This window comes from Octopus bimaculoides, chromosome 21 (assembly GCF_046866305.1).
Source record: "Octopus bimaculoides isolate indiv1 chromosome 21, ASM4686630v1, whole genome shotgun sequence".
Lineage (NCBI taxonomy): Eukaryota > Metazoa > Mollusca > Cephalopoda > Octopoda > Octopodidae > Octopus > Octopus bimaculoides.
This window is the reverse complement of record NC_142948.1, coordinates 31,264,760-31,284,759: the sequence shown is the minus strand read 5'-3', so window position 1 is coordinate 31,284,759 and position 20,000 is coordinate 31,264,760. Positions and strand designations below refer to the sequence as shown.

The 20,000-nt window shown below is 37.6% G+C and overlaps 1 protein-coding gene across 2 annotated transcripts in view; it reads left to right on the top strand.

Moving 5' to 3' along the window:
• The window catches only part of LOC106879314 (general transcription factor 3C polypeptide 5-like), a 176,708-nt gene that overhangs the window by 153,093 nt on the left and 3,615 nt on the right, over positions 1-20,000 (top strand). For both annotated transcript variants that reach the window (XM_089339455.1, XM_089339456.1), the window contains exon 10: positions 19,529-19,618. In XM_089339455.1, coding sequence (XP_089195581.1) covers positions 19,529-19,617 — 89 coding nt within the window. In that variant the 3' untranslated portion in view covers position 19,618. The remainder of the gene's footprint in view (positions 1-19,528; positions 19,619-20,000) is intronic.

Below are 20,000 nucleotides of genomic sequence, written 5' to 3'. Positions count from 1 at the left end.
AGGCGGGTTATAGAGACATACTTTAATAAGAGCTAAAGGGTGATTCATTCTTAGTGGTCTTCCAACACGCTGAACACCAGCCCGGAATTTCTGAGCGCCTGTGCTATTGCTAGATAGTCGTTGAACCTACATTAGATTCATCCGACTTTAGAGAGGTCATAGTTTTAGTCCTGTTGGGTTTCTAACAACTCTCATCACCAGGCAAGCCTGGTGGGGATACCAGTTTAGTTGCCGACGATCAGACCATGCAACAAGTTGTATTAGATTCCATGTCACCAGTAGCACTCATGAGAGACCTCACAAGTATAGTTCTAGATATACTGTGTCGTGATCAAATGATATGTTGGCAACTGGAATGTTTATGATTACAGAGTTGACCGGGGACGGGTAAACGATGAGTAATAGTACACTGGATAACGTAGTCATGTATACATCATGTTGGGGAGAAGAGAGAGAGAGAAAAGCGAAATGAGCATTACTGGAATACTTTTGTTCAACGCTTTGCTCGATCAGAGCTAATCTAGGGCAAACTACAACAGCAACAACATCATCATCAATGTAGGAAAAATTAGTTCGAGATACATTACATTTGAATAAAAGGACACCGTGGCCACTGCTGGAACGACTTTTACAAAAGGCCTGTTCCACCAGGGTGGATCTGGAGGTAACCAACAACAGCAGCTACTACCACCTATGCCACCACCACCACCACCACCACTACTGTATGTATGTAAGTCATGTATAAAGGGTTGATAAAACGTTCCTGGCTTTATTGCGAAAGGCCTAATTGGAGGCTCGACCTTCTAAGTTCCTTTACAGGACTTAGAAAAACTGTAGGACCGCTGTAATAAGTGTGTGAATCTGAGAGGGAAAGATAGTGAATAAAATCCTAATTAACTGATCCTCCTGTATTTTCTTTTAGCCAAAACCAGGAACTTTTCAGCACCCTCACGTATGTATCTATATATGTATGTATATATATATATATATATATATATATATATATATATATATATATATCGTGTATGTATGTATGTATGTATGTATGTATGTATGTATGTGTGTGTGTATGTATGTATGTATGTCTGTCGTGTATGTATGTATGTATGTGTGTGTGTATGTATGTATGTCCTTTATGTATGTATGTCTGTCGTGTATGTATGTATGTATGTATGTATGTGTATATGTTTGTAGGTGTGCATGATTTTAAAATTTTCCCTAGAGATTTATTGAAATTCTTCACAGAATTCAAGCCAGTCATAAACAAATCGACAGAGTCTCCATTGTTTGAGTCACGACATCGTTTGAGTCACGACAATTTGAGAAAATGTATAAGTCCATATGAGCATAAGAGTGAGTGTATGCTTATATAAATGTTATTTTAGTGGTATTAGTGTGTGTGTGTTTGTGTGCGTGTGTGAATATGACTGCATTCATTTAGTGAATGCGCGTTTTCATTAGTACACAAATGTGCATTTGATTATATATATATATATATATAGAGTTATTAATATTTCTAAGTCTCTCTAAAGGAGACTACGGCAGCGATATATATATATATATATATATGTATATGTACATACATATACACGCACAAACATATACATACACACACACGCACACACTCACATACATACATATATATACCCACTCCGACACACACATACCTGCATATGCACCCCCCACATAAAAATAAAATATTTGTCAAAATACGCAATGAATGAATTTTCATGCTTGAAATCTACAGGAGTAAATAATATAATGGCTTCGTTCTTTACAACTTGATATACTGAATAAGAAATATAATACAATAAACCATTTACTATGCTGTGTCATACAATTATTGGTTGAAAATTGACCGTACAGTTCAGATTTGGTAAACTCCGACTTCTGCATGTTCGGCCCAATGAAAGACAATCTTTGGGAGACAAAGATTTTATGAGACAGGTGAATGCAAAATGACTGTTACGAAGTATGTAGAACAAGGCACATCTAATTGTTTTTTAAAAAAGGATTGGAGAGTGAGATTTAGCGATGGCGCAAATGTGACACTAAGTATTAGCTGACGCGTATACTATCATTGTGTGCGTATTCACTGAAAGAACAGTCAACAGAATTTTACGGGGCAGGGATACATGCTCTCATTCGAAGGTGGAACATTGCTATTGGGAGAAACGGTGACTGTGTTGTTGAGAAGTAGGGATGTGATCCACAGAGGACCAACTTCATTTTGATGTATGACACATGTTCTTGTGTTGGTTATTATACCTGTCCTAAACAAAAAGGCATTACTTTTTGACTCACCGTCGTATATATATATATATGTATGTATATATATGTATGTATATGGTGGTTGTCTACTAATTATACAGAGTCTGACCACCTCCTGTACCTACACCTTAGAACTATCACGGCGTCTGATGTGTCTTTTTAAACCAGACAGTGCTTTGAAAAGACACTCACATGGGATGCATATCCGATTTGGACCTCCAAGAGCTGTAGTTAAGTTCTGATCTTTGTGGATCATAAAATGTCTTTTGAGGTCTCCGTTAGATTTGCAGACCTCCAAGAGAAGTATATTTACATAAAATATTGAACAACAGGGAATGTTTTTTAATCTGACCAGACTGAAATTCAAAATGAAGGTTTTTACTTCACTCATTAGGGAACTCTTATATGCTGACGATTGCGATCGAGCCAGTCATTCTGAAACGGGCCTGCAATCTCTTGTATCTGCATTTGACTCAGCTTGTGATTATATATATATATATATGAGGTTGAACCGCAAGTAATGCAAAAGTGTGTATATTTTTTATTAACTCTTTATTAAGTCGTCAAATGTTTGTAGAGTAACCCATCGTCAACACAAACAGACTGTTCAACATTGTCTTCATCACAAGCGATGGAGAAGAGTTGCAAACGTCCTTCCATGAACCGAGTCTTCACTTCTAGATCAAAAAGTCACACCAACATTTCATCTCTTGTCAATAGATAAGAAAAATACATATTTTTATTGGCTTCAATTGCTTCTGGATGATTAGAACCCAATTTGTACATACTTTCCGAAATCCCAAGTCTTCTGGCAAATTCTGCAGTGCATTGTGACTGCTGTACAGTTGCGTGGCCACAAATTATGATTTGTCTGTCTGAGCGAATTAACAAAAAATAAATACCAGGTCTTTCTCGACCGTCAAACAGTGATATCAATTCCACGAAATAGATAGCATAACCCGTGACATCTTCAGGTTTCCCTGCTCTACTTTTTTGAAAGATATTAGTGTCTGTTCGTTAGTTTGCGCACGCACGTGGATGTGCGAGCATGCGTGGGATGGGGCTGTGTCTCAGGCTGCTTCAAATTATCGAGCAGTCAGGCTATATATAGAGTTGCATTCTTTGCAATTTATATTGATAGATTAATTAAGAGAAGTGCGTAAACTTCAATGGAGCACAGAAATGATATATTGTGCAATGAAGGCGGTGAGCTGGCAGAAACGTTAGCACGCCGGGCGAAATGCTTAGGAGCATTTCGTCCCATTTTATGTCCTGAGTTTAAATTCCGCAGAGGTCGACTTTTCCTCCCATCTTTCCAGAGTTGATAAAATAAGTACCAGTCAAGTACTGGTCGATGTAATGAACTTACCTACAATTCCTCTAAAATTGTTGGCCTTGTACGAAAATTATTATTATTATTTCTATTATATTATAGTTTCATGACCGCCAACAAACGTTACCGAAGTGTTTAACTCTGATAACCTTCAGAACTGAGGAAGTAAATTACTAATCATCAGAGCAAATTGGATAGAAAAGTATGGCAATTATATATATATATATATATATATATATATATATATATATATATATATATATATATATATATATATATATATATAGCGGTACAACAATGAATAGTGGTACAACAATAAATAGTGGTACAACAATGCACCAATATTTACTGGAAATAGCAGTCGATAATATATGACGCTATAGTAAAGCTTCACTGTATATATGTACTGGCAAAGATGTTTGTGGGCGGCGAACATAAAAAATTTCATCTTACTTGTAGGAAGAACATTAAATAAATCTACGACCTAGATGTGGATAATCTAGGACCTAGGTTTCGAACTTTCTAAATTATGTTTGTTAACGCAAATTTGATTAGTTCTCTTCGGCTAGATTTACCTAGACAAAATTTTGAATGTTACTACATGAGCGCCAGTATACTTATCTGATCGCCTGCCCTTTAACAGACCGAGAACAGTATATTCACCTAGAATATATTTTAAGAAAGACTATCTAATATTTGAATCCTCAGTTCGCTTCACCAACTCGCACGAGTAAAACCTTGAACAAAGACGTATAGGAATGTCTACCTTGGATAAATATGCACTGCCGCGCACATAAATGCTACATCAAATGACTCAAGGATACTTATTCAGCAGAAACACGTTTCGGATTGGAATTTAATGCGGCAAATTACTGTAATAAATAAATTTTGAAGGTGTATAATCCTCTATTCTTCTTTATGATGTCTTGGTTAATATACTCAATATGCTGCATGAAATCCAATGAAGTGAACTCAGGATTTATCTATCAAGTGAAGTACCGATTAATTTGATATTGTTGGCTAGATCTGGGCTGTATGAGAGTTCTGTAAAGCACCTACCCTATCTATTTACGTTATATATAAATATATATGTGTGTGTGTGTGTGTGTACATACATACAATAATACATAGATACAATAATACATACATACAAGTCTAAATAATGCGAGACGGTTAGGGTTATAATAGCGCTGAGGATACGTTATCTACTCCATCAAAGTTCTTCTGGGCTAAGCAACAATAACAGTAGCAAAAATGACTCTCTATCTTCTGCAGTCTATTCATATACTTATGACAGTGTTTCGAACAAAAGACGAAATGTTATAAACATTTCATTTATTTGTTCAACTCAACTCGTTGGAAACTTATATAACGAAAACATTATTTTGAATATACAGTGTGAACTCTGCTATTCTCTATTCGGTTCATTGCTTTATAGGGCAATGACTTCGTCGTCATTTATAAAATACTTTTGTAGTTATTGTTCAGCACTAAGTAATCCTTAATCTAGTAGACATATGATGAAATAAATTCCAACTCCTCTTATTTTTCGTGAGACATGTTATATCTAAGACAAACTTATCCAAAACGTCTTTCTCCACAATTCATGAATGATTATGTTCGATATAAGAGAGATTTAGCAGCTATTTCTTGCAAACTGAGCGACAGATTCGACATCTGATATTTCTTTTTTTGGAAGAGGCATTGATCAACTCAACGCTACGATAGAAGATACTTGTTCAAAACTCCGGATGGTGTGATCGAATCCGGAACCATGTGGTTGCGAAGTGAACTACATTTGTGCCTATTACATACATACATAAATACTTACAGCGTTGAATTAACCATTAAGCAAAAGAAGTACGTGCTTAGGGGGTCACCATAGAAATTGTAATTGTTCAAAACAAAATTACTTTAAACTTGATAAAATAATATTCGGGGTGCTTTATGTTTACAAAGTATAGAAGCAGATGTGTTACGTAAGATTAATTTTGGGGACTTAATCAAAAATTTTGCAATTGAAAAAAGTAAGAGAAAATTTTTCGAAAAAAGTAGGAGAAAATTTTAAAAAAATAAACGTTATTTTCCATCTTTTAATCTTGTTTCATTTTAAGAAATCTTACTTTTTGGTTTATTACCTCCGCTTTAGGGAAGGCGGGGGTATTGCTTCTAGTCGTGTTTGTTTGTTTGTCCGTGGACAAGATATCTCAAGAACCGCTGGATGGATTCGGATGAAATTTCCAGGGATGTTTCACTTCGTGATTGGCACGAATTGATTAGATTTTTTGATCGATCTGGTGCCGGACAAGGATAGCAATGGTCATCCCTCTTATATGTATGTTATATATACATACATATATACATACATATATACATATATATATATATATATATATATATATATATATATATATATCTATATATATACGTACTTAAGCCATTCGTTCCCTCTGGAGTATAGGGCACCGACAAATTTTATCCATTTTTCTCAACTCTGGGTTATTTGTTCTGCTTTTCTTTAGTCCTGCCTCAGTATTCCGTCTTCCGCCTCCAATGTGGGATACATTTCCTCGACGGACGGCCTTCTTTTGTTTGTCAGGATTTTAAATCGTTGTCGAGACTTCTGGAGCTTTGCTTTTCATTAGGTAGGGATTTTCGCCATAGGCAACCCCATGTTTACGTCTGGTGCCCTTATTCTTCATAGAATTATTAAGGGCATTACGAAGACAGAGATAAACCTTCTTCAAAATTGTTCAGACTGCTGGGAATAGCAACTAAACATACCTCAAATCACACTCCGCCGTCTTTAAAAACATAAGACACGTTAGATAATAGAGTCCTATCTGCCTTAAAAAAAAAGGGAGTTGGTCATGGCCGTAATCTGCGTGACCACGGTTAACCTAGGGCTAAACGACAAAAACAGCCACAACTACAGAGACAGCATCTCCACCACCACTACCTCCGCCACCGCCACCGCCAACAACAACGACAACTGTCGGTCTTCTACACTGTATAATACACCTGTGTGAAAATGCAGTGCTTCGAACAAAAGGCAGAATGTAATAATGTTTAATTTCTTTGCTCGCCTCACTGAAAAAGCTTTATTTTTTTTGTTGGGAAAGAATTTTTTTGAATATACAAAATTTACGATATTATGCTCCACTGGACACGTCGTTGCCTGAAAGGACAATGACTTTGCATTAAAAAAAAAGATTTTCTCGTTATAAATAATATAATCAACGGCATTCCATCTGTGGCCATAGATAATATAATCAACGGCATTCCATCCGTGGCCATTTTGAAATTATGTATCCAAGCCTACATTATGCAATGTTTCCATACCTCCACTCTTTAGATGGCGGTGCTGTAATATAAGATACTACTGTTTTTACAACGGTAATATTCAATGTTGAATCAACGATCATTCATTCATTATTATAATAATAGTAAGACGGCGAGCTGGCAGAAACGTTAGCACGGCGGGCGAAATGCTTAGCGGTATTTCGTCTGCCGTTACGTTCTGAGTTTAAATTCCGCCGAGGTCATCCTTTCGGAGTCGATAAATTATGTACCAGTTACGCTTACGCACTGGAGTCGATGTAATCGACTTAATCCCTTTGTCTGTCCGGTTATCAAGCAATGGTGGAGGAGAAACGCAAAAACATACATACAGAGGTATATACGACAGGCTTCCACACAGTTTCAGTCAAGGAACCTCTCAAATTATTGGTCATTCCAGGACTAGAGTAGAAGATACTTGCCCAAGGTGTAGCGCAGCGGAACAAAACCAGAGACCACGTGGCTGCAAAGCAAGTTTCTTAACTACACAGACATACCTGTTTGTTCTATTGAAATGGCTATAGCTGAGGACATAATTATAATCTCTTACTGGTTTCAAACGTTGGATGGTTACTGTTCTGGAGTCACAACTTTGAGAGTTTTATTGTTTGTTTCTGCCTAATCAAATCGTCCCAGCACATATTTCTATCTGGTATTTATTAAGAACAAGTATCTGAAGCGTTCATTCTTCTTGAAACTTCCTCTATTTCAAGTTGTCACACAAGCAACAAATCTAGCCGTTTCGCCTGAATCAAATCTTATTAAAGATATTATCAATTACCATCGGAATAATTAATATTTCATATATTAATATCAAATTTCCTGTTTAGATAAATAAGATAATCTCCACTGCAAAATAATGATGCTATTTCTAGACCAGAATTTATTCTGTCATTCAAGGTAGATTATTTTAAAATTAGTTGTTGCTTGGCACACTTGGTCAGCCTGAACCAACAAGCTTTTGTCCCAAATCGTTCCAGCAGCGACTCGTCCGGCTTTTAATTTTCCAAACATCATCTAGTGGTGTCATTGGCAACCTTTTTTGAGAAGCGAGCCACATGAGACATGGCTCATCACCAGGCGGACCGCATTCTTAAAAAAATTCAAGGTTAACTTTTCGTTAGGCATACCCTTCAAAAAATTTGCTTATCGCCATCGCTTGACAACCGGTGTTGGTGTGTTTACGACCCCGTAACTTAGCGGCTCTGTAAAAAAGACTGATAAAATAAGCACCAGCCCTGAAAAAAAAAAGTACAGAGGTTGTTTCATTCGATTAATGAATTCTCCCTGGTGGTGCCCCACCATAGCCACAGTCTAATGATTGAAACAAGTAAAAGATAAAAGATATAAGATAAGCTAAAATGAACCTCCAAACCCCCAAACTGCAATGCAAAAGTAAGATTTAATTGTTGAACCGCTTTGAATCTAGAAGCGGGCAAGAGACTGCTGCAGTTAAGAAGTCATTTATTAGGTTTTTATCTCATTTCACTGGTCTGCAATGTTATGACATTTAGGAAGTATTTCTGTTAAGCGAGCCAAGCTAATGATGGAGCTTTTAGCCACAGTGAAACACATTTCAATGTTTCATAGCAGAGTTGTTCCTGACGTGTCTTGCTCTCTGTGTACGGGATGCCTGGCAGCCTTGTGAAACATGGCCATTGATACGCAAAATATAACTGCACGATTACGGTCGAAACGTCTTTGATCAAGGGAGGTGGTACTAAATGACAATATGCAATATTAGCATACAGGATGGACTATTATTACAGTTGTAGCAAATAAAATCATCACATAAAATGACAGAGAGGGAGAGAGAAAGAAAAAGAGAGGAGGAGAGAAAGGAGGAGAGAGAGAAGGAGATAGAGGAGTTAGTGTGTGTGTGAGAGAGAGAGAGAGAGAGAGAGAGAGAGGAGGGTTTGCATGTGTCTGAGATTTTCAGAGATAGACAGGAAGACAACAAAGAAAATGAAAAAGGAAGACGAGAGAGAAAATATGATAATGATAAAACTAAAGAGTAGTTATGTAGAGAGAAGCCCTAATTTTGCTCATTAAATGACCTTTAAGATTTCAGTACGTAATATATACTTGTCTGCACTAAATACACCCCACCCACACTCATGCACGCACACACATACACACAAGCATGCATGCACACATACTCACTCTACGCATGTATGTGTGTGCATCTATCTATCTATCTATCTATCTATCTATCTATCTATCTATCTATCTATCTATCTATCTTATGTGCTTAAGTGAAGCTTTAGAAACTGTCACTCAGAGTTTCAAGTACAGATCATCAGTCAACCGTGATTTTTTAAAACTATGTGATGATTTATAAATCTTTACAAACGGCCTTGCCACAATTATTTAGTAATTTATCAAATAAGCACTTAAAGCTTAAAAGGTTTATTCCATAAATTACTAAATAATTGTGACAATAGTTTATGTAAATATTTACAAACCTTCATTTTGTTAAAAATCCACGGTTGACCGCTGATCTGTTACTTGAAACTCTAAGGAAGAGTTTGTGAAGATTTTCCAGCATTAATAAAACACCACGTATGTGTATACATATAATCATATATGCAGCCATCCATCAATCCATCCCCTCCAGAGATGTTCCTCTTCTGTAGATATTGAGAGGCCTATATTTTTAAAGAACCTCAAAAATGTTTTCCTATATTTTTCTATGTCCCAGTTGAGGGGTTAAACAGGATGAAAAGTGCATCATTCCCGTATACACCCCCACCTATTTCTGGGAGTTCCTTATACAGGCAGAATAAAATGTATATCCTTACTAAGTCTGTTACTTGTGCAGAGTCTTTCGATACCATAATTATATCTAACATCTCTGGTCTATCCTTTCTTAACCAAATATTTTCCCTCAAATTTTATAATTGATTTCCTAACTGCTAAAATAATCTCTACTTCTACTCTAGTTGTTGTATGAGTCTTCGTCTTTTTCTGTCATGGAAGTACGCCCCGCCTATCTCAATCTATGTATGAAAGAGTCGGTTTTGTATATAAGGTCTTTAACATGTTCTTTCTTTATATATAACTTTGATAACTTACATTTGTTTCGACCAAAGATTGGTCCAGGCCATGTCTAACATAATAGTCCACCTGATAGGATTATCTATCTATCTATCTATCTATCTATCTATCTATCTATCTATCTATGTGGAGACGAGAGAGGAGAGAAAGAGAAAGTGAGAGAGAGAGAGAGAGAGAGAGAGAGAGTGTGTGTGTGTGTGTGTGAGAGAGAGAGAGAGATAGAGAGTAAAGGAGAGAGAATGTGACGTATACATTTACATAATCATTTCCATATTTTTATGCTAAAATATGTATGTATATGTGTATATAGTATCTAGCTGATGCTTTACAACTTAATTCGCATAATAAGCTATTTTGACATTTCTGCCTTATACATATATTCATACATATTTTTATATTTATATATATATATGTGTGTGTGTGTGTGTATGTGTGCGTGTGCGTGCGTGTGTGTGTACACTCATACACACACAACAAACACACATACAAATATTCATACATACCTTTGTATATATATATATATATATATATATATATATATATGTATATGTATGTATATGTATGTATATATATATATATTAATATACGTATGTATATATATACATATATATATATGTATATATATATATATATATATATATATATATATATATATATATATATATATATATATATATATATATATATATATACATGTATGTATGTAAATGTAAACGTGTGTGTTTGTCCGAATGCAAATATATATATATATATATATATATATATATATGAAAACACACACATATACGCTCATGCACACACACACATACACACACACACACACACATATTGTCATACTCAAATACATTGTTTAAAAATTGAAATATGATGAAAGGTATTGTAAGTTTTTAATCAATTATATCATATTTAAGTTGTCCACCTCATCTGACTGTGTCTGATTTAAAGATTTGATATTTTTTTGCACTTTACGCACACCCTGCCCCATTTCACCAAATATAAACATAGAAATGGAACGTGGGACAGTCTTTATAGCCACCACCACCACCACCACCACTGCCGCCGTCACCAACGCCACCATCGTCATCCTCATCATCATTATCACAATCATCATCGTCGCCGTCGTCGTTGTTGTTGTCGTCGTCGTCGTTGTGGTCATCGTCGTCGCTGTCTCTTTAGCGTCATCAGCAGAAATATCATCCCGGTCGTCCTCGCTGCCGCTGCCACAGTTGGAACCACTGCCTCTACTACCGCCACCACCGCTACCGCCGCCGCTGCCGCCGCCGCTGCCGCCGCCGCTGCCGCCGCCGCCGCCGCTGCCGCCGCCGCTGCCGCCGCCGCTGCCGCCGCCTCCGCCGCCACCGCCGCCACCGCCGCCACCGCCGCCACAGCCGCCACTGCCGCCACCGCCGCCGCCGCCACCGCCGTCATGCCTGTTGACACCTCCAACGCCACCTACGCCGCCAACGACGCCAATGTCTCCAACGCCAATGTCTCCAACGCCAATGTCTCCAACGCCGCCAAAGCCGCCAATCTTAACGCCACCACCACCACCACCACCAAATTCATCATCATCATCAACATCATCAATGAACCAATGTCGCTATCAGTGAATCAGCGATTCAATGTGTTAATCAATCAATCAGTCTTATTTGTATTTATATACAAGAAGTCACGCCTTCACATATACACGCACACACACACACACACACACACACACACACACACACACACACACACACACACACGATCTCATTGACTCAGGTGACTGAAATCACGCCCCATTTCAGTTAAACTTCGACGTTTAACAAATAACCAACGCTTATGTTCTTCACTATGATATTGTCTCGAAGAGAATGAGATATTTGACACAGCCGTTTGACGTCATTGATTCGACGTTGACTTATTTGACGTCAGCCGTCTTAATATTTCTCTCGCTGTAACGTTTTCCTTGCCCTCTCCTCCCTTCTCTGTTTATGTGTCAGAGGGTCTAGTTATGTTTGTATGTACGTATGTCTTATATGTCTCTCTCTTTCTCTCCTTTACTTTATCTATTTGTCTACATATCTGTTTCCGCGTCTGAGTGCGCGTGTGTATGCCACCAGTGCCAAAACATACTCTTGCCACACAGGCTGAATGTACAGAATCGTCAGCGCCCAAACAGTTGTATCGTCTGAGTCCATGTCCCGAAGGACCTGGAATGATGGAAATAAGTACCTATACTGAATATAAGCGCTTTCTTTTTCTTTCTCCAGCTAAGAGATTTCAATTGAGAAATTTTCCGCATTAGGCATTCAGTACATAACTCTATATCTTAATTAACCAAACAATCTCCTCAATTAGCAGATTGCAACTCAGCACTACAGGATGGAGCCTCTACGCAGTCGCTCAAGTTGCTAGAAATAGGAGTCCAATTTCGTCACAGCACACAAAAAAAAACAACAAAAATACAAAATGGAAAGTTTACATTGAATAATATTTCAGGACCCCCTCCCTCCCTAAAACAACTGGAATGTCGTTTGATCATAGGTCTATACAATCAGGGCCGACCTGGGGCTAAACTACATCTTCAACAATTTCTACTTTCACCATCAAATGCCATCCTCGTAACTGCTATTATCACTATTCCCCACCCCACTCCATTCCATCACTAACACTACGATGACGATCCCCCCCCCCCACCTCGTTGCCACCATCGCCACCACCACCACTACCACCACCACCACCACCACTACCACCACCACCACCACCAGCACCACCACAAAACTCTGCAAGCTATGCTACCATTACCATTATTAACATCACCATCACAATTACCAGTATGACTGACACAATCATTTCAAAGAAACACCACGACCACCACGACCGACGCTGCCTCTCCTACCACCAGCACAACATCAACCAGCTACAGTTTTTCACCCCTCCTCCACAAACCCTGTCTTCTTTATGTTTACCACCACCACCACCACGACCATCATAAATACCTCCATCACTACTACCATTGTGAATCCACCATTAGCACATCCCACCCCACTACTACCGCCGCCGCAACCACTACCACCACCACAACCACCGCCACCACCGCCGCCACCGCCGCCGCCACCACCGCAGCAGTGTGGAAATGTCAGTGTTACCAATTTATATAGAACGCCCTGCACAAATTACTGCTAGACTCATGTGAAAAGGTGAAAGCATAAATTATAGACTGGGTACCACCGCTGAGTGGTGGGGCTTTGGCCTTCAACGCAAAGTTTAATGTGTTACTTGTATGGACAGCAAACAATTTCTGTATGCCACTCAACACTTGCCCGGAATTACATAACGTTTCGCTTGTGAAAGTTGTGTTGTTTTCATCTTTCAAGTCCACCCTGCTCTCCATCCATCCATCCATCCATCCATCCGTTTATCTATCTATCTATCTATCTATCTATCTATCTATCTATCTGTCTGTCTATCTATCTGTCTGTCTGTCTGTCTGCCTGTCTATCTGTCTGCCTATTTGTCTGTCTGGACATAACTACAAAGGTTGCCTCTTCACGATTTTGTTTCCTCATAACTTTCAGTAAAATAGGTATCTTTTAATGAAATTTTCTACAAATACCTTTCAGATGGTGTAGATTACATTTATATCAGAATTTAATCTAAGAAATAAAATTCTTGGGCACGTGCACATACATACTGACACACATCACAATCTTTTCTTTTGAAATTTCAAGTTTCATTTTGTAGATAAATGTGCTCTATGCCAGCATATTTTCGTGTGAGCCCACCATGCATTTTCATATTAAATTTCGATATAATCGTAGTCTACTCCATCTGAAAGGTATTTGTAGAAAAGTTCATAAAAAAATACCGAGGAACCAAAGACCAATCATCTAAATTTTCCGAAATTTCTCTCAAGACTGCCCGAAAGATATTTGCACAAGAAATTCCGATATAATAGTAATTTATCTACATCATGTGAAGCGTATTTGTAGAGAAAATATCCATTAAAAATACCCATTTTTCTGGAAGTTATAAGGAGACAAAGTCGGGGTGGGACGCACTCGTGTAGGTGAATCAGTAAAGGATTTGCTAAGCAGACCTATAATAGAAACACATTCCAGTATTGACCATTCCATCTTTCCTCTTATGCGCAGTTTATCTTAGAACTGCATTATCTAATGTGACCTATTCTAAGAGAGGGTGTGCTGGCTGGCATTTCTAGAAGACTGGGTCATCACATGGAGGGACACTCGGCTGATTACAGTCTGTTTTGTTATTGTTGACGCATTCATCGTTGTTCAACAGCTTAACATGGTTCCTCCCACTCCTCATGGAGTATCAAGCTACGAGATTTCTATACTGAGTATGCAAACCTTGTTGCAAATCTGCTCTCAAGTAACGCTCATATACTTTAGGTTCTCCTCCACAGTCCTTAACCAAGTATTGAAAGGTCTACCTCACCTCCGATGTTACCCACTTGAGCAGGCCGTTAACATCCAAATTACTGTCAAAACGTAATGCTTATTTATTCATATTGCTTTGAATTAATAATGTGTTACGTTGAAGCTTCGAAATTTCGACACTGATTATTTATTTGTTAGAATGACATAGTAGGGTAGGTGTGAGTGGCCAGATGTCTGTTGGAACATAAAACAGGGAGGATATTTGAACCAGATATGGTCAGTTTAAATGCCAAAATGCTGAAAGCATTTCTCTTAAGTATCCGTAAATAAAATATTCGTTTCAAATTTTGGCAGAAAGCCAGCAGTTTCGGGGAAGGAAGTAAGTCGATTACATCGATCCCAGTGCTAAGCTGGCGCTTACGAAAGAATGAAAGGCGAAGTCGCCCTCGGCGGAATTTGAGCTCAGAACATAGTCAGACAAAATACCGCTAAGTATATATTTGCCAGGCGTGCTAAAATTTCTTATTCCTTTATTGCCCACAAGGGGCTAAACATAGAGGGGACAAACAAGGACAGACAAAGGGATTAAGTCGATTACATCGACCCCAGTATATAACTGGTAATTAATTTATCGACCCTGAAAGGATGAAAGGCAAAGTCGACCTCGGCGGAATTTGAACTCAGAACAAAATCAGACGAAATACGGCTAAGAATTTATTTGCCAGGCGTGCTAAAAATTCTGCTAGCTCGCCACCTTCTCTGTGAGTGAAATATTGGTTTCAAATTTTGGCACGGCCAGCAAGTTCAGGGAGAGGGGTTAAGTCGATTACATCGATTCCAGTGCTCGACTGGTACTTAATTTAACGATCTTGAAAGGGATGAAGGGAAAAGTCGACCTCTGCGGAGTTTGAAGTCAGAACGTAATGACGGACGAAATGCCGCAAAGCATTTTGCCCGGCATGATAACAATTCTGTCAGCTCACCGCCGCCTTGTGAGCGGAATATTAATATCTGATACTGTCCTGTCCTTGCCTTTCCAAAAAGTTAGGGAGGTGTAGTTTTTAGGAGGACATTTGGTTATTATGTCTAGCAGAACGAGCGACTCCGTTGAGTCGTTGAGCCGTCGTCGTTGCTGTCGTCACTTGCTCCTATTCTTTTCGATGTTATTTGCGTGACATATCCGGAGGAACTGCTTTAAAGCAATAGATGGAATTGCGAACACATTTGTCTCTGTTCCTCTCCTAATAGCAGTAATGCTCTTTATACACCAATTAGACGGCTGTTTTGAGGTCTACTTAAAACGTTTCTGCCTGCAGAATAAGTGCATACATACATACATACATACATATATATATATATATATATATATATATATATATATATATATATATATATATATATATATATATGTATATGTATGTATGTATGAATGTATGTATGTATCTATGTATGTATGTATGCATGTATGTATGTGTGTGTGTATGGATGGATGGATGGATGGATGGATGAATGAATGTATGTATCTATGCATGTATGCACGTACATAGGTATGTATGTATACGCATATACATGCACTTATATATGCAACTGCTCACGCACATTTGTACATGAACTAACATAAGTACAGATCTATCTATCTATCTATATGCATATGTATAAGTGTTTATATTTATGATTACAATCACTCTCTCACATATACACACATATGTACACACACTCGCGCACGCACTCGCGCACGCACTCGCGCACGCACTCGCGCACGCACTCGCGCACGCACTCGCGCACGCACTCGCGCACACACTCACACACGCATACATAAATACACATACACGCATTCAACAAGAACAACCGTGGGAGATATCACAACAGAATATTCTAATCTGCATAAAAACACAAAAATACAAAAGCAAAAACAAGAGCAAAAAAAAAAAACGAAAAGAAAGACAAATTGCTTTCTTTTCTTTTTATTGTTGATTTTTGTCTGACAATTTACTTTTGTAGTATGCTTGTTATTGTGTGTGTGTGTGTGTGTGTGTGTGTGTGTTTGTATATATTTCAATGTATACAAATAACGTTTGTGTGTGTCTGTATGTGTGTGTCTGTGCGTATGTACGTTTATATGCTCTTTTTTTGTCAACGAAATATATGTGTATGCAAATGTGGATGCTTGAGTTAATAAATGTATACGTGTAATTGTGTTTACTTATATGTAATTGCGAGAGTGTATATATATATATATATATATATATATATATATATATATATATATATGCACATATATATGTATATTTGTCAGGGATAATGAAAACATGTGTGCGGGTATGTGTATATAGTTGCACTGATCTTACTGTGAGCGAGTATGAGTGCATATAAATATCTATGTGCATGAATATATACGCATTTTCATGTGTATATTCATCTGTTGGCAAATGTGTGTGTGTGTATGTGTGTGTATATATATGTGCCAATATGTGCGTATGCTTGTGTGTATGAGTAGTTGCGAGTATGTATGCGTATATGCTAAATATTGTGTCTATTTAATGTATGTTAAATAGACACAATATTAAGATAAACAAAGTTCTCTTTTAATCTAAAATATACCCTGAAATAGACAGAGGAATAAATGATAATCAGATGCAGAATATGGTGGATGGGGCATTATTTCCCATTCAAACTACTCCAACCTTTGGAATGTCATCCTGGCCGTCCTGATGGAAGAACACCTTTCGTCTTGAAACCTAAGATGGTCGCTTTTCTTCTAGCGCTGAATTGAATGACTGGTTGAATGACCAAATCCAAGCTTCTCTGCTAATTCCTCTACAGTTACGATAGGATTTCGTTCCACCAGGGTTTGCAGGATGTCCTCGTCGAGCTCTACAGATCTTCCAGGACGAGGCTTGTTTCCGACACGGAATTTCTAGAACCACCGTTGACACCGGCTTAAGCTTATTGTCCGATCTCCATTTACTGCATTAATATTCCTCGCACTTTCCGTTGCGCTGTTGCCTTTATTGAAATCATAAAGCAAAATATGCCGAATATGCTCCTTGGTCATTCACATTGTAGTTTTGAAAAAATAACTGTTAAAATTGAACTGCACTCTTCAAAATCTGCAAAAATGTAGATGTGGAAACGTTCAAAATGCACTTGGACAAATTTCTATCTGAAATCTCAGACGAGCCCATATTACGACAGGAGCAACTTCGTCCAACTAACTTCTTCACCAAAAATAGCACCGAAAGGAGACTCCAAAGTACTGAAAGATGGTGCTCCAGCATGGGTCCAGCTTCTGGCTGAAACCAGTAGAAGAGTAGAAAAGGAGAGTATAAAACGTGGGTGGCTGATGAAGGAGAATGTTCTCTATGTGGCTCGTGTGTTCTCGTCTACGTTTGTTTGCAATGTCCTATACCCAGATATGCACCTATACATACAGGTGGATGTCGGTATGCATATACTCATTTACTATTTGTTTATATATATATATATATATATATATATATATACCTACATACACACAAACACTCACACGCACACGTACACGTACACAGATCACAGATATATATATATATATATATATATATACATACATACACACACACATAAATATATGCACACAAATCTATTGATATTTATATACACAATTTACTCTTATATACATAATATATATGTGCCTATATAGGGCACATATATGATAAAGTTTGTTTGTGTAAGACAAATGCTTTGTTCAGTGTTTCTCGTAAAGGTAACATGTGGCAACTACAATATTAATTTGTTCTATATTATTACCCTTCAATAGAACAATTTGCTGGCAAATATTAAAAATTATTCTGAGCGATAAAAGACAAAGAGTACGGCCAACATCGGTACCATCTAGGTAGCTGCTCAATGTGCTAGAAATAGAAGCTACCTTTTTTTTTTTACCTTAAAATATATCCTACGGCCTTAAATAAACAAGAAAATTTGGTTGATAATCTAAGCAAGTTTTTTTTATTTTTTTACCCTAGATGGATTATAAAAAGGTTGCTTCTGTCTTGCTCATGATACATCGAAGTAGAATCAAGATCTTGAATTTTGTAGGTACTATGAACACTGCTACAGAAAACACATTTTAGGCCGCTAAGTTATTGTACGTAGAGATCATTGAGGACCCATAATTTTTTTCACTCTAGTGTAATATTCTCTGCTTGCGTGTTCCTTTTTACAGGTGCAATCATAAGATTTATTTTCATCCATTCTTAGACACTTGTGCCATTCTTCACCGGTTACTGGAGAAATAGTCTGACACTTGATTGAAATGTTGCTAGATTGGTTCGTAGTTTCTCCTCGTTTTACAATCAAGGACGAAAATTTATCGCAGTTAAGCTTCCTCCATCCCTTTGCTCTTTGAGAATGTTGTAATGAAAACAAGGCTATTCTTCCTTTCAGCGATATTTGTACGCCATAGGGCTGCAGGCAGAATCTTTAGCACACTGGGCAAAATGCTTAGCAGTATTTCATCCGTCTTTATGTTCTGGATTCAAATTCCACCGAGATTCACTTTGTCTTTCATCCTCTCGGGGGTCGATAAAATAAGTACCAGTCGAACACTGACTAGCCTCAGCCCCCCCAATTTCTGGCCTTGTGCCAAAATTTGAAACCGATATTTGTATTCTATAGTTTTAGGTTATCAACAAAGAAGGCATGTATGAAATTGCTTCTTGTGAGCTAACCATAGTCTACAAATTCTTTTATAAGGAGAGTAAAAGACTTATTGCGACTGTAAACAGCATCGCAGAGATACTTCATCCGGGCATATTTCTCTGTGATAGTCTATACTAACAGACAATGCAATAACTTCTTTGTATTTAATCTCAAAATGATGGGCAAATATGAGACCATGTTTTCTGTGGCTTTGATTATTCTCGTTGGAGCATTAGCAGGTCGAAGGACCTCTAGCATCGACGAGTCGGGAATAGAATACGTACAATGTTTTCTTTTAAACCATTCAAACTGCATTCAACTTCCACCTACGCTGTCACACCTATATATATATATATATATATATATATATATATATATATATATATATGTTTGTATCTATGGAAACGTGTGTGTGTGTATTTATGTGTTTTCTTTGAGAGTTATTTAAACTATTTTTTCGCAGAATTCAAGCCAGTTATTGAGATATTTACAAGACTTCATTGTTTGAATCAAATTACTTTTGGGATTTTCGAATGTACAAAGACAAGTTAAGGTAAGCAAATATGTGGGTGTATGTTTGTACACATGTAAATACGTATAGGAATTTGTGAATGTTTGAATATAATTGGCGTACAAATATATATACGAGTGGGTGCTGAAAAGTTCCAGGCTTTGGGTAAAAGAAAATACAGGAGAATCAGTTATGATTTTATTCAACATACTCCCTTCTCAGATTCGCACACTTATTGCAGTGGTCCTTCAGGTTTTCTAAGCCCTGTAAAAGAACTAGAATGGTTGTGTCTTTTCAGCACTCACTCGTATATCTTGTAATCGAGCCATAGTTTTTCAGTTGTACCTAATGTCAGGCGCACGGATCAAAAACCTGAAAATAATGGGTGTTTCCAAGAAAGGAGAAAATTAATTGGCTTGCATCT